General features: G+C 39.5%; 1 protein-coding gene across 2 annotated transcripts in view; it reads right to left on the bottom strand.

Moving 5' to 3' along the window:
• Nucleotides 1–16,155, bottom strand: part of ccnyl1 (cyclin Y-like 1) — a 110,937-nt gene continuing 94,782 nt past the window's right edge. For both annotated transcript variants that reach the window (XM_063051622.1, XM_063051623.1), the window contains one exon: nt 1–9,723. In XM_063051622.1, coding sequence (XP_062907692.1) covers nt 9,607–9,723 — 117 coding nt within the window. In that variant the 3' untranslated portion in view covers nt 1–9,606. The remainder of the gene's footprint in view (nt 9,724–16,155) is intronic.

Genomic DNA, 16,155 nt, shown 5'->3' with positions numbered 1-16,155 from the left:
AATACTGATTTACTCGATGGCTAATATTTGAGCTGTTCACAGCTTTATCATCTTTTCACCAACTATTACATTAGATTTTGTTAGTAGGGCAGCCTGGGGTATTACAAATTATATAATATCCACAATCACACCATTCTCAGCTATAAAACAAAAAAAAAGTTGAATTATAAACTCCTTTAAAACTCTTTATAAAATATGTTTGCATTAGTTACAAACCATAATTTGCAGATATATATTATTCTACCATTATATATACACATACTGTATGCATATATTACATAAGTTTAAAAATCACATAGTTACAGAAATTCTACTTGAGATGCAGAAATATAAACCAAGATTTCACAAGAGTTGCCAAGTAAAGTTTGGTAGCAGCATCTGAACAGTTTATTTAAAGTTGCAGTGTTCTACAACACTTCTCTGTCCCTCTCCAGTTTACATTACACATGCAAAATGCTAGCTGCAGGTAGGATTGCCAAATCTTCAGGTACACCTTGGAATCTGGAGCTGTAAGCCATGAGCAACTCCCAAGAGTAAGATCACAGTCAGCTTTAAAATTTTTATTTTAGGAGTTCTTATTTACTTAAAGAAGGGAGGGTGAGAAAAAGTCAAACTGACTTAAGGTAAGAGATCATATGGCAAAACGTCCGGTAATCGATCAAGAGTTGGCAACTGGAGCTGCGCAATTTTTAACAACACTGGCTGCACATGAAGTTATGAAACAAGGTACAACTAGGAGTGACTATCTTGATGCAACAATAGAACAGATTGCAGCTGATTAGGGCAGTTAATGAGTAACTGAGCAGTCAATAGCCACAACAGGCTGGGAATATGAATGCTGTAAGCTATAATTCAAAACTGCAAGAAAATTTTAAATAAAGATGGATTAAAAGAGTATCTACAGAGAGAATATTCGAGCTACTTTTAAAGTAATGGATTAATATCAGGGAAAGTAATTATATAACCAGAGTATCCCCTGTCTAATTCTTCCCGCTCACCTGCCACTGCTTAAGGAAGTAGGATGACTAAGTGGACTGAAAAGGGAAAATACAGAAATACTCAACAGTCTGGGCCACGTAGGCCACATGTACACTCAACTGTTCTGACAAAAGATTCTTAGAAATGTTTCTTTCTCAGTGCAAATGAGGTCTGACCTGGTAAATATTCCAAACACTTTGTTAAATTTCACCTTTCTAACATTTGTAGACTTGACTTTGTCTCAACTGACTTCACTGCTGTCAAGTTCTAAACCAGTAAAACAGTTCCCAGTACAACGGGTGGATAAGATGGCATTCTTTGTACAAGATACTCCATACCTTGCTGGACATCTCAAGCAACACACCAAAACTCAGCCCGAGTTCCTCCTGCATTTGGTGTGTGTTGCCCAAGGTCCGAGACATTATCTGTGTATTCCCTTCCATAGATGCTGCCTGACTTGCTAAGATGGCAATCTGCTTGCTTTAACAGTTTCCATACATTGGTTTAAAATGGATAAAAAGGGAGGAAATTCGCATGCCAACTAGTGCATAAGCTGTCACAATGGGGTTGATGAATACATTGGACCCTTTTCATTGCTGAATAGGATGACCTCAACAAAGACCAATGGATATTAACCCATAAATCTACAGAACAAAACAGTGCAACTTTTTTCTAATTGATCCCTAATTAGTCACTTTGGTTTATTGATGTGCTATTACCCTTGAGGGAACTTATATTTGGTGAACTGAGATCAAAATTCAAGTAGTTAACTGAATGTGTCCAATGATTGACAAAGCCAGAGTTGCACTATACGCATTTGTCCAATAGTTATGCAACAGTATTTATTATAAGATTTTTAAAAAATAGGGTAAGAATTACTAAGGCTTACTTAACTGCTGGCTTATACCAGCCAGTGGTAGTGTTGAAACACTTCACAATTCTAGATAAGACTTGAATACATATGCACATCAGCTGGTAAATTCGGAGGTCATTCATCTCATCATGAGTATGACAGATCTTTAAAAAGATCTGTTCAATTTGATTTGATCCCTGGCTTTTTCCGCTACATATCCTCAATGTTCTTCTCTGACAAACTTACAATTGAATTCCCCTCCCTCACCTTCAACATGGTGATCTCAACAACTTGCTTATAATAGTTGGACACAAAATACACAAGTAAGTGCACATTAGATACTGCAAAGCCTAAAGACTCCGTTCAGCCTGCTTATTTGTGTTCCAATAATTGATCAACTTTTTTTGATAAAATGGAGAACTGCTGATATCTGGCCATTTACAGAAATTGCTACACTGCATTAGGATTCCAGTAAACAGATTCTTTGGAGGTAGAATGGATGTGTAAACTCGAAGTCTTAACTTTTCCTCCCTTAAATATATTTGCTTGCATTCACTTTTATGCCAATGAAAAGCCTATTAAACAGGAAGCAAAGCAACAGTGGCTTGCAGTGATTTCAATAACTTAATCTAATAACATTCTGTAAAGTATTTCCACTGCAGCAAGAAAATAAAATGGAATACTTTGAGTGAAAGGAAAAGTCACAATGTCAGGAAATACAAAAGCATACATGTCTTAAACATTTTTAGATAAATGTTGATGCTAATTTATCAATCACTTCATAATGTTACAACACCTTCAAAAACCTATACAAAGAAGCATTCAAGCAGTTTTAAAAATGTATTAGTACTTTAAACATGGATTGTTCATAGACTCAGATTACCTATGGTGTATTCTGCAGAAAAACTGGTTAAGGAGAATTAAAGTTCTTTGCTGAAGAAAGAAAAAGTAATGTCAGGTGCCAATAGCTTTCCATTACAAAATAACAAGGTGGCATAGGATATCTTTGGGAAGAAGCAAGAGAAAAGATCAAGATGTAAAAGCAAGGCACAGATTCCACTGGACCTTGACAGATACAGAAAGGCCATAAGGTGTGCTATAAATTTTCATCTCATTGTAGTAAAGCAAAGTTATCCTAACCAGATCCTACAAGGTATCACAAATACATCACCACACCAAGGCCAGATTCAAGTGATTAAACACTTCTCAAAACGTATTAAAGGAAAAGGTAACACGTGGGCAACCATTACAAAACAGTTAAAAATTACCTGAGGTCATCTATATTTTTGTGCGGCTAAAATTCTTCTGAATTGCAAAGCCGAATCATATTAAATGTTAATTTTGCTAAATTATCACCATCTACATGCAAAAATCTAAAATTAAATCTCTACACCTCCATTTTACACAATTCAAAATGTTGGGTTATGCAATGTTTGTAAATTCAAGCATGAAGAGGATTAAAGGGGATTTTAAAATGTAGCACGTCTTTACCTCATCACACCCTGTGCCAATATTCCTGCAGATAAGGGATATCACACAAAAACACAGGCAGAACCCAGAGATCTTGAATTAGATTCTTGGTCAATGGCACAATTTTTTTCACTTAGGGATTGCCAAAATTCTAGTCATCTCCAACATACAACAGCTCCAAACACCCAGAAGGGTATAAAAATGAAGTTTTGCAAGATTTTCCAATATTCTTAACAGGCATGCAAATATTGGAGACCAGTGAAAGTTCCTTTAGGACCTTAACTCTTTGAGTTGCTGGCTGGAAAGCACATTTTGACAGCTTCTAGATTTCTTATATAATCACTGTTCTGTATGTGAGCACTAGCTTGCACGCCAATACTTAATGCTCATTGGTAAAAGAATAAATTAGGGGTTGAGTTTCAAAATCCTAATTACTGTGTTGAAATTGCTTTTGTCAACAGGTAATTAAGTGGGGAGCAAGTGTGGTCCCCCTGCTTATGGACAAGCAGACATTGCCATACTGTAAGCCTGCAAGGAGAACGATAAATGTAAACTCTACAAATCAGTAGTCACTTCAGTAAGTTGTATAGAAAACAAGGCAATTAGTAAATCAGCAAAGACTGGCTATACACACCTCAAGCACATCAATTCTCATATGACAGAACACAGAACTAATGCAAATCACAGGGTCTCTCCGATTTAAAGAAATCCATTCTACTTCTGAATACATTGTATATGCTACAAAATGCTTCTTACAACATCCTAAAGGCAATTTCCAAGCCTTTCACACAATCAACAGCAAACTTCCCCACTGGTTACAGGTTATAACCACACAAGTGATAGAGTGCAAGATATACCTTGTTAACTCATCGGTAAAAAAGTATGCAATGTAGACCTGTTTATAAAACTATAATTTTTTTTATATTAAAATAGTATTTTACAAGGATTAGTACATAGAGGATTATTGCTTCCACTGACCATTGGTGTCCCAAATGTAGATGCAGCATGAGCCTCAACAAAACAATCCTATCAAATAAGCTTAAAATCAACAGTACACAATGAAGGAGGGTGTTAAATGAATAGTCAGTTAGACGTTGGCTCAGTTTGCATCACCATGGGCTACTGAAGGAGATAAGAGACAATAAATGTGCTCACTATCAGACAGCATTTTAGACTAGTTTAACTATAAATATTAATCATTTCTGGAGTATGGTGGAGGATGGGAATGGAAATATGCATCTCAAGATTCAGAAATTCCCCTGCAAGTTTTTTCCCATCCCTTAACATTTTTCATAACTTTCACACAAAAATTATGCCTTTCCATGGTAGAAGCTATCCAACAAGATATATCAAATATTTCCTCAGCTCTCCTCCCCAAAGAGGAGGCCCCATTAAAACTACTACTTCCATCAGGCTATCGGTCATCTTCTCTAACTTTCCAAAAAGTGGATTGTTCTCAAATTTTAATGTATAATTAAAATGCATCAGTTCAACACTGAATTAACCATTTGGCTTCAGAATTGGCTTGCCATAAAAGACAGAGTGTAGTGGTTGATGGAAATTTTTGTGGCTGGAGATTTGTGACTAGTGATGGTCTGCAGGGATCTGTACTGGGACCTGTGATATTATGTCTATATTTTATATATATATAAAAATTTATGTTTTCATCCATCTAGATGGGTGAGTTAGTACGTTTGCAGATGAGAAAATTGGTGGTGGTGTGGATAGTATAGAAGGCAGGCAAAGAATACAGTGGGATATAGATCAGATGCAGATATGAGTGGATAAATGGCAGGTGGAATTTAACCCAGGCAATTGTGAAATGTTGTACCTGGAGAGATTAAATGTAAAGAGACAGTACACTGTTAATGATGAGATCCTTTAACAGTGCTGATCAGCAAAGAGATCTTGGGGTTCAAGTTCACAGCTCTCTGGAAGTGGCTACACAGGTTAATAGAGTGGTGTTACATGTCTGCCTTTAATAGTCGAGGAACTGAGTTCAAGAGTCAGGAACTATGTCGCTGCTTAATGGAACTCCATTTAGGCCACATCTGGAGTATTGCATTCATTTCTGGTCACTCCCATTATAGGAAAGATGTCAAGGTTTTGAAGAGGGTGCAGAAGAGATTTAACAGAATACTTCCTGGATTAGAAGGCATGTGCTATAAGGAGAGGTTGAGCAAATTTAAGATTTTTTTTCTGGAGCAGAGGAAGCTGAGGGGAGATCTGAGAGTGTTTTATTGGATTATAGGAGGCATAGACAGTATATTCCCCCACCTCAGAGATGAAATGTCTAATACAAGAGGGAATGCATTTAAGGTGAGAGGAAGCAAGTTCATAGGAGATGTGCAAGAAGAGTGTTAGTTGCCTGGGGTGTTGGTGGAGGCAAATAAAATAGAGATATGGACATCATGTAGCCAGAAAAGATCAGTTTAGTTGGCATTTGATTAATAGTTTAATTAGATTTGCATAATACAATTTGCCGAAGGTCTCGTTCCTGTGCTGTACCCTTCAATGTTCTATTTTCTGATTCTGCTACTAAGTGCCTTGGGATATTTTGCTATGTAAGTGCAAGCTGGTGCTACCTGTCACCGCAAACCTTTGAAAAATCAAAAAGGTGGTTTTTATTTAGACTGCCAGACAACCCAATTTAACCTTAAGCTAATCACGTGATAATTTACAATGACCAACTAACATAGCCGGTATGCTTTTGGACTGTGGGAGAAACTGGACAATCCAGAGAAAATCCAGGCATTCCATGGGGAGGATGCATAGTGACTCCTTATAGAACAGCATCAGAACTGAACTCCGAATTCTAACGCCCTGAACTGTAACGTCATTAACTGCTACATTACCACCAATACCAGTAACAGTGTAAAATACATTATGGATTTTAGTAAAGGGGCCTCTATCATTGGGTTTCAGCTCATGGGTATGCCATATCTTTCTATTCAGGAAGTATGTGCAGAACTGATCCAGGCAAAACTGTGATGCTCTCAAATCCCTTTGGGAAAGATCACCTTTGTACTGGAATGTTTTCCTCGAATGTCCCTTCAGCCTTGGCTGCAGTGTTATAACTAAGGCCATTTATAGTCTGCATTCCATAACAGCTACTCCACGGAGAAAGGTCCATTGCCAAATCTGGTCTGATATTTAGATTAATATCCTGTGCCGGTTTCAACTAGCTGATGGAACTGCATATTTACTCATAAATCGCTCATTTATTAAGAATTCTGCAAAACCAATGCAACACAATATGTCCTGGTTACCTGGGGAACGGTGTTATTTTTCAAGGCTTCAAAATGCATTTATTACTGGGTCATTTACACTATACATATGGTTACCATTCAGCTATACATCACACATTGTTCATGGGGGTTCAGTGTGTTTGCCTCACTTTCAGGTGGATACACATTTCCTTTAACTGTTGCCTTTGAAAATATTGGCTTAATTAGTTGCAGGGTTTCTCTACAGACATTTCTAATCGGACAGACTAAGTATTCAGAAGTCATTGTACTGCAACTACTCTTAATGTCTGGAGATTGTCCTTGTTTCTTTGACTGTACTAATCAGCATATGTTTTTAACATTTTGATGTCTTCACAAATGGAACACTCAGTTGGATCTGGAGACCAAAAGTAGGGGAATTACTGCTCACCGTCTCTGGACAAACTCGTTGTACTCAATGTCAGCAAGTCCATGTCACCTATCTTGAAATATGCTGCAGAGCTGTTTGAAAAAATTACCCTTGCATAAAATCTCATTGCTATCTCAAATCAAAAATGCTAATTTTGCCCCCCCTGCCGTGCTTGTTTAACCCTTTTACATTGGCCTCATCACGTATGTAAATTCTCACTTCTCTTCAAGTTTAAAAAACACTAAAGATCAAAATGTCTTGTGGAAGTGTATACAGTTTAATAGAGGTTTCTTGTTTACGACAACAACAACAAAAAAAAAAGAGAACTTCAACTTCAATTGGGTCTCTGGGTTTGAAGGGGGAAGGACAATTGAAGTTTGGTGCTCTGTGCTCAAGGGAAAGAATCTATTTGTATTTACTCCCAAGCATTGATGGAATAAGAGAAGATGACAGTGTGGCGATGGGAACCCAATAGTAAAAGCACAAGTCATGTTTTAACAGTTTATTACAAGGAGCTCTAGTTGATGGTGAATAAACACTCTCATTTTTATTACCTGAGTTTTGGAGATTATATTTTACCCCACATTTCTATGGCTCACATGTGAACATCAGTGACCTTATTTATATGCAAACCATCTTTCTTTTAAAAAAAAATCACTGTATCGTCTTAATCACTAAAACATGCCATGTGCTTTCAACTTTGAGTTCAGAATATTGTGAACTGCAAAATTTTGTTGACAATGGTGCAAATGAAAACTAAATGATTTCATTTTGAAAAAGGAATATGTTGAGTTAAATGTAAACAGGTTACAGTGAATTTAGTACTTGATTTGTTCCAAGTGACGGGACTGCACCAATCAAAGCAGGGGTTTCCAACCTGGGGTCCACGAACCCTGACTAAATGGCATTGGTCTATGGCATAAAAAGTTGAAAACCCCTCAATTAAAGTGATTATTTAATTATAAGAAACATTGTTTTATTAGTAACTTATGATATAGGTGTTGCTCAGCAGAAATAACAGTTGATGGACAGCTTTAATATCAGTTAATGGTTGGGTGCAGATATGTTTCCAGTTTTGCAAAACAAGGTCAAAGGTCTTCCTCATCCTTGCAATGGAGAGAAATTGTTGTACAAGTCTGCTATACTAAAGAATAAAACAGACATGCTCAAGGGGAGGCAAGGTGGAGAAGGGACTGACTTATAACTAAGGTGAGCAAGCTGGGAGGTTCTTATATGAGTATTAACACCAGCATAGATCAGAAAGGCTGAATGTTTCTGTGGTGTAAATTCTTACACCATATGTTTTCAGCTGCATCTCTTCAGAGAATAATGCATCGTCTTAGCGGGATTGCAACTGATGCCAAGTAGTATCCACAACCAGAGTGAGGGTACTAAACTGCTAATCTGTTACTTTGAGTAGCTGAATGAGTTGAACGTGGGCTGAAACCCTTGGGCATGACGAGTGAAGTGACTTTTAATTTTACCTTTTCTTTCCTAGGTACATTTCACAAAATTAATTATTTAAATCAATTTGGGGGGTGGGGGGGAATGGTAAAAATGCTACATCTTCTGGTCACTTCCTAGTTGTTTCTTTGGGAACTCTACCCCAGGGTATCACAGTTTTACTTCAGGCTGGTTACAGAGTAAAGGCCCAGCGTTTGGGGTAAAACTGTTTGAAACAACATATAAAAGAATTATAGGTCATTGGGTGATAATGTTAATTCTTTTCCCACAGATGCTGACCAACCAGCTGAGTAGTTTCTGCATCTTTCATTTTTATTTTAGATTTCCAGTAGTTTTCCCACTGCTTTATTTTTGGACACCAATGGCATTGTAATTAAAAAGAGGCAAGTAACAGGAGGCTGGACAAGTTAGAAATACGTGACATTTCAACTGTAGACTCTTAAGGAAGGGAATGCTCTCTCTTAATCACCCTACCTCTCCTTTAAGACTCTCTTTTGAAGCTTCTGGTCACTTCTCCAAAGTGGATCATGTTGCTTGAAAATACTTTTACCATGTAAAAGGTGCTAAGAAAATGCAAAATTTTGCAAACTTTCCCAATATGCTTGGAAATACTATAAATACCAAACAATTGGAGAAAAATTATATTCAGAGGTTTGGGCAGGGTAGGGTCGAGAAGGAAGAAAATCTCTGAGTTTTAAAGTACACATCTGTGGCTACACCCTATTTATAGTCAATCCTCTGTTTTAAAGAGATCTTTTGCCTAAAAGAAATCTTTGTTAATCTTTCTTCATACAGAATAAGTAGTTTACCCCATTCCAAATAAGTTTACACTTGTGAGGGCTACTGTTGTCCCAACCTACCTGTAAAATTCACTTCACATGATTTCAATTTGTTTTGGGTGTTATTTCTTAAAATTAGAACAAATAAAAGCTTGAGGTACTCCTCAATTACAGGCCTACATAGTAAGCATAAAATTCTCCACACTGCAGGTTGTACATCACTGCATCAGTGTAGTGTCAAAACACTATTTTCCCCTCTCTTCTCTCAGAAGGGCCTTGTAGTGAGACAGCCAGCATTTAATCTCCTAAATGTGCTCTTTAAGGCCAGGAGCTGCAACTTGGTTTTAGTTGTAGGCAGATTCAGTTGCCCAATCGGAAGACACCGTCTTTGCTGGTACATGATATGCTGATGGAAAAGTCTCTGGCCTATGAGAGGATAGCATTAGAACGACTAATTCCTATCAAATTGTCAGCGCTAAGCGATCGCCTTATAGCAGCTTTGCTCATGTCTTTGTATTTGTCCTCACACAACCTGGAGATTGCCTGCAAAGAAATAAAATAAATAGAATTATTACTCCACTGTTTTACTTCAGTCGTTATTTTGAACTACATGTGACCTGTGCTACAGCAGTTTGGGTAATGGAAATTTACTCTTACAGATATCACAAATCACTACCAAAACATCCAAAGAATATAATAAAATTACACTCTCACTGAATTTTTATCAACAGTATTTTCATTTTTTTAAAACTTGGGATTTCTTGGCATACATGTAGATGCTTTGTTTTTGTGTTATAGAAAATTGTGATACAGGCCATTTTCTATGAACACATCGCCCACCCCAATAATGCAGGGGTTACCCCCACTTCCTTCCAAATCTCCCCTCACCATGCAGCATCTCCCACCCAAGGCAGTCCATGCAATGTAACACCACACCAATCCCCAGAAGGGGGACAATCTAGCAAAAAATTATTAAGTGAAAATCAGCTAACTTCAAAGTAGAGAAGTGAGTAAAGACAATTTTTGTGATGCTATTAGGTGACTCATATTTCATCAGGAACAAAGTCTATTTTGCTTTGAAATTGAATTACGGAAGAGCTGCATCCTAACACTCATACATCCACATTGACCTCCTATGATAACCTAAAAGAAAATAGAATCAAACATAGTGTAGTTGAGGTAGGAATTGATATAAAAACTGTGTGTGAGGAAATACTTCCTGACATTATACCAACGAATTCTACCTCCAATTTTATTACACCATGAGGTGTAGGAATGGCTGTTTAAGATATTAAATTCTTCAATAAAAGATTCCTCTGTTAGATGAATTTATGCTAAATGCTTTCAAGTGGGGGGTGGAGGTAGGTCTCTGGGCACACAGGTATTTATTACATTTTATTGACTTAAATATTATTTCTCTGGTTGCATACTATTAAAGAGATTTGCAAGTCCTACACGCCATTTAACAGTTTTAGTTTGTGCTATGAGATATCACTGCTGGCAGCAATGGCAGCGTTTACTGTTCATCCTACATTGATCTCAAAAATACGAGGGTGAGCTTCCACCTGAACCAATGCAGCCATTCATTTGAAAGTATTTCCATAGTGATGTTAGTCAAGGAGATAAACGATGTAAACCTACAACAGAAACAGTAATACTCTATATTTCTGTCAGGATAGTGTGTGACCTGGGTGGATAATAAAGAGAAAGGCAATACCAATGTGCTTTCTCTCCCTGTCCTTCTTGGTGATCAAGCTAACAGGTTTGTGAACATAGAACAGCCTATGCTCCAAGCCTACACCAGTATCACTCCCAAACTTTTCCTATGTTACATCGATGTTCTATGCATTGATGCTGCTTCCTGCACCCACGCTGAGCTCACTGACTTCATCAATTCCAACTTCCACCCTGCCCTCAAACATCTGATCCATTCCCAATACCTCCCTCTCCTTTCTCAATCTTTCTGTCTCTCTCTGGAGACAGTTTATCTATTGATGTCTTATATAAACCCACTGATTCTCACAGCTGCCTGGACTATGCTGTATTTAAATGCACGTTCGTATTTGGATAAACTGGATGAACTCGTGGTGCAATTAGAGATTGGTCGGTATGACGTGGACATCACTGAGTCATGGCTGAAACAAGGTCATAGTCGGGAGCTTAATATCAAAGGATATACTTTGTACTGAAAGGACGGGCAGGAAGGCATAGGCGGCGGTGTGGCTGTGTTGGTTACAGATGGAATTACATCTTTAGAAAGCGGTGACATAGGGTCAGAGAATGTCAAATCTTTGTGGGTGGAGTTAACAAATTGCAACGGTAAAAAAAGATTATGAGAATCCTATAGATGCCTTCAAATAGTAGCCAAGATGTGGTGTTGAGATTGCAAAGGGAGCTGGAAAAGGCACATAATAAGGGTAATGGGACAATTATAATGGGGGATTCCAATATGCAAGGGGATTGGGAAAATCAGATTGGTGTCAAATCGCAAGAGAGGGAATTTGTTGAATGCCTATGAGATGGCTTTTTAGAGCAACGTACTCAGGGAAAGGCTATGTTAGATTGGGTGTTGTGTAATAACGCAGATCTTATTAGGGAACTTAGGTAAAGGAACCCTTAGGAGACAGTGATCATAATATGATTGAATTCATACTGTAATTTGAGAAGGAGAAGCATAAGTCACAAGTATCAGTATTGCAATGGAATAAAGAGATTTACAGAGGCATGAGAGAGGACCTTGTCCGGGTGGATTGGAGGGGGATACTGGCGGGGATGAAGGCAGAGCAGAGGTGGCTAAAGTTTCTGAAAATAGTTCACAAGTACAGGAAAAGTTGTTCTCAATTGGCAGGGGTAGGCAACTGTGACTGACAAGGGAAGGGCATACATGGTAGCAAAAGTGAGTGGGAAGTTGGATGATAGGGAAGTTTTTAAAATCCAACAAAAGGCAACTAAAAAGGACACAAAAGAGAAAAGATGAAATATGAGGGCAAACTAGACAACAATATAAAGCAGGATACTGAAAGTTTTTCAGTTATTTAAAGAATAAAAGGAAGGCGAGAGTTGATATTGGACCACTGGAAAATGATGCAGGTGAGATAGTAATGGGGCAAAGAAATGACATATGAACTTAATAAGTACTTTGCATCAGTCTTCACTGTAGAAGACACTTGCAGTATACCAGAGGTCCGTCAGTGTCAGGGAGCAGGAGTGAGTGCCATTGTCATCACAAAGGAAAAATGCTAGGCAAACCAAGGGTCTTAAGGTGCACTAGTTACCTGGACCAGATGGACCACGTGCCAGAGTTCTGAAAGAAGTTGCTGATGAGATAGCAGATGCATTGGTTTTGATCTTTCAAGAATCACTTGATTCTGGTATGGTTTCGGAGGACAGGAAAACTGCAAATGTCACTCCATTCTTTAAGAAGGGAAGAATGGCAAAAAGAAAGGAAATTATAGACCAGCTAGCCTAACCTCAGTGGTTGGGGAAGTGTTGGAATCGATTATTAAGGATAACATTTCAGGGTACGGAGACTAATGATAAAAATAAGTCAAAGTCAACATGTTTTCTATAAAGGGAAATCTTGCCTGACAAATCTGATAGAGTTCTTCAAGGAAATAACAAGCATGGTGGACAAAGGAGCAGCAGTGGATGTCATTTACTTGGATTTTCAGAAGGCATTTGATAAGGTGCCTCACAAGGCTGCTTAACAATATCACATGCCATTACAGGAAAGATACTGGCATGGATAGAATGGCTAACAAGCTGGAGGCAGCGAGTGGGAATAAATAGGACCTTTTCCGGTTGCTGCCAGTGACTAGTGGTGTTCCTCAGGTGTCAGTATTGGGACTGCTACTTTTCACATTGTTTGTCAATGATTTAGATAATGGAATTGATGGCTCTGTGGCAAAGTTTGCAGATGATACAAGATAGGTGGATGGGTAAGTAGTGCTGAAGAAACAATGCAATTGAAGAAGGAATTAGAGAAATTGGAAGAATGGGCAAAAACTGGCAGATGGAATACAGACTGGGGAAATATATGATAATGCATTTTGGTAAAAGGAACAAAAATGTGGACTATTACCTAAATGGGGAGAAAATTCAAACATTAGAGGTGCAAAAGGACCTAGGAGTCTTTGTGCAAGACTCCCAGAGGGTTTATTTACAGGTTGAGTGTATGGTAAAGAAGAGAAATGCAATGTTGGTATTCATATCAAGGAGACTAGAATATAAAAACAAGGAGATAATGCTGAGGCATTATAAGACACTAGTCAGGCCGCACTTGGAGTACTGTCAACAGTTTTAGGCCTCTTATCTCAGAAAGGATGTGTTATCATTGGAGAGGGTCCAGAGGAAGTTTGTGAGGATGATTCTGGGAATGAAGGGGTTACATATGAGGAGTGTTAAGCAGCTTTGGGCACATAATCACTTGAATTTAGAAGAATTCGGTGGCGGGGGGGGGGGGAATCTCATTAAAACCTACCAAATGTTAAAAGGACTAGATAAGATGGATGTGGAGAGGATGTTTCCTATGGTGGGGGTGTCCAGAACTATAGGGCGCAGCCTCAAAATTGAGGGGTAACCTTTTAGAACAGAGGTAAGGAGGAATTTTTTTAGCCAGAGAGTAGTGAATCTGTGGAATGCTCTGCCACAGACAGCTGTGGAGACCAAGAATGTGAGTATATTTAAAGTAAAAATTGATAGTTATTTGATTGGTCAGGGCATCAAAGGATATGGCAAGAAGGCAGGTGTATAGAGTTGAGTGGGATCCGGGATCAGTCATGATGGAATGGCAGAGCAGACTTGATGGGCTGAATGGCCTAATTCTGCTTCCATGTTTTATGGTCTTGTACCTCTTCCCACCCTGTCAGTTGTAAAAACGTCATCCCCTTCTCTCTGTTCCTCCATCTCCATCACATCTGCTCTCAAGATGAAGCTTTTCATTCCAGAACTAATGAGATGTCCTCCTTCTTCAAAGAAAGGGGCTTTCCTTCCTCCAGCATCAACGATGCCCTTACCTGCATCTCTTCCATTTCGTGCACATCTGCCCTCACCCAATTCTTCTGCTACCCCACCAGGGATGGAGTTCCTCTTGTCCTCACCTACCACCCCACTAGCCTCCGCATCCAGCACATAATTCTCCATAACCCGCCATCTCCAACGGGGGGTCCACCATTAAGCACTTTTTTCCCTCCCCCCCGCCACTTTCCACAGGAATCACTCTCTACATGATCCACTTGTCCATCCCAACTGATCTCCCTTCTGATACTTATCCTTGCAAGTGGAGCAAGTGCCACACCTGCTCCTACTTCTCCTCCCTCACTACCATTCATGGCCCCCAACAGTCCTTCCAGGTGAGGCAACACTTCACCTGTGAATCCATTGGGATCATCTACTGTATCCAGTGCTCCTGGTGTGGCCTCCTGTATATTGGTGAGAGCTAATGTAGACTGGGAGACTGCTTTGCTGAGCGCCTACACTCAGTCTACCAGAAAAAGTGGGATCTCCTGGTGGCCACCCATTTCAACTTTACTTCTCATTCCCATATGTCAGTACATTGCTTTCTCACTTGCTGTGATGGGGCCACACTCAGGTTGGAGGAGCAACACCTTATATTCAGGATTGGGAGCCTCCAATCTGATGGCACAAACATTGATTTCTCGAACTTGCAGTAATTGCCCCCACCCTATCCTTCACCATTCCCCTCTCTCACCTTACCTGCCCATCATCTCCTCTGGTGCTCCTCCCACTTCTCCAACCCTTCTGTAGGCAGCTACGCACCTATAGCTATAATGTGCCCATGGAGGAGGAATTGAATGTTTAGGGTGATGGGTGATGTTCCAATCAAGTGAGCTGCTTTCACCTGGATGGTGCCAAGTTTCTTATATACTTATACACTTTATATAAGTATATAAGGAACTCAGCACCATCCAGGTGAAAGCAGCTCACTTGATTGGAACTTCACCCATCACCCTAAACATTCAATTCCTCCTCCATGGGCACATTATAGCTATAGGTGCGTAGCTGCCTACATAAGGCTGGAGAAGGGGGAGGAGCACCAGAGGAGATGATGGGCAGATAAGGAAATAATGTTCAATGTTTCTTGAACATTCTGGAACTTGGAGAGGGTTCCATCGCATTCCTGACTCTTGCCTTGTATGTGGTAGGACTTTCGGGAATGGTAAATGGTGGGGTAAGTCTCTTGCCAAGACGCTCAGTTTCTGATTAACGCTGTAGCAGTGGTATTTCGTTGCTTAACCACAGCAATTTTTAAGTTAAGTTTCTGATTAATAGTGAGCAGAGTGCTGATGGTGAAGCGGGGGGGGGGGGGTGGTTTTAATACTGCTGAATGCCAAAACATTAGGACGGATAAGTCCCCAGGGTCTGACGGAATATTCCCCAGGCTGCTCCATGAGGCAAGGGAAGAGATTGCTGAGCCTCTGGCTAGGATCTTTATGTCCTTGTTGTCCACAGGAATAGTAGCGGAGGATTGGAGGGAGGCGAATGTTGTCCCCTTATTCAAAAAATGTCGTAGGGATTGTCTGGGTAATTATAGACCAGTGAGCCTCACATTTGTGGTGGGAAAGCTGTTGGAAAAGATTCTTAGAGATAGGATCTCTGGGCATTTAGAGAATCATGGTCTGATCCGGGACAGTCAGCACGGCTTTGTGAAGCGCAGATCGTTTCTAACAAGCCTGATAAGAGTTCTTTGAGGAGGTGACCAGGCATATAGATGAGGGTAGTGCAGTGGATGTGATCTATATGGATTTTAGTAAGGCATTTGACAAGGTTCCACACGGTAGGCTTATTCAGAAAGTCAGAAGGCATGGGATCCAGGGAAGTTTGGCCAGGTGGATTCAGAAATGGCTTGCCTGCAGAAGGCAGAGGGTCGTGGGAGTACATTCAGATTGGAGGATTGTGACTAGTGGTGTCCCACAAGGATCTGTTCTGGGACCTCTACTTTTCGTGATTTTTATT

The sequence above is a fragment of the Mobula hypostoma genome, chromosome 6 (genome assembly GCF_963921235.1).
Source record: "Mobula hypostoma chromosome 6, sMobHyp1.1, whole genome shotgun sequence".
Lineage (NCBI taxonomy): Eukaryota > Metazoa > Chordata > Chondrichthyes > Myliobatiformes > Myliobatidae > Mobula > Mobula hypostoma.
This window is presented reverse-complemented; position numbering and strand designations above follow the sequence as displayed.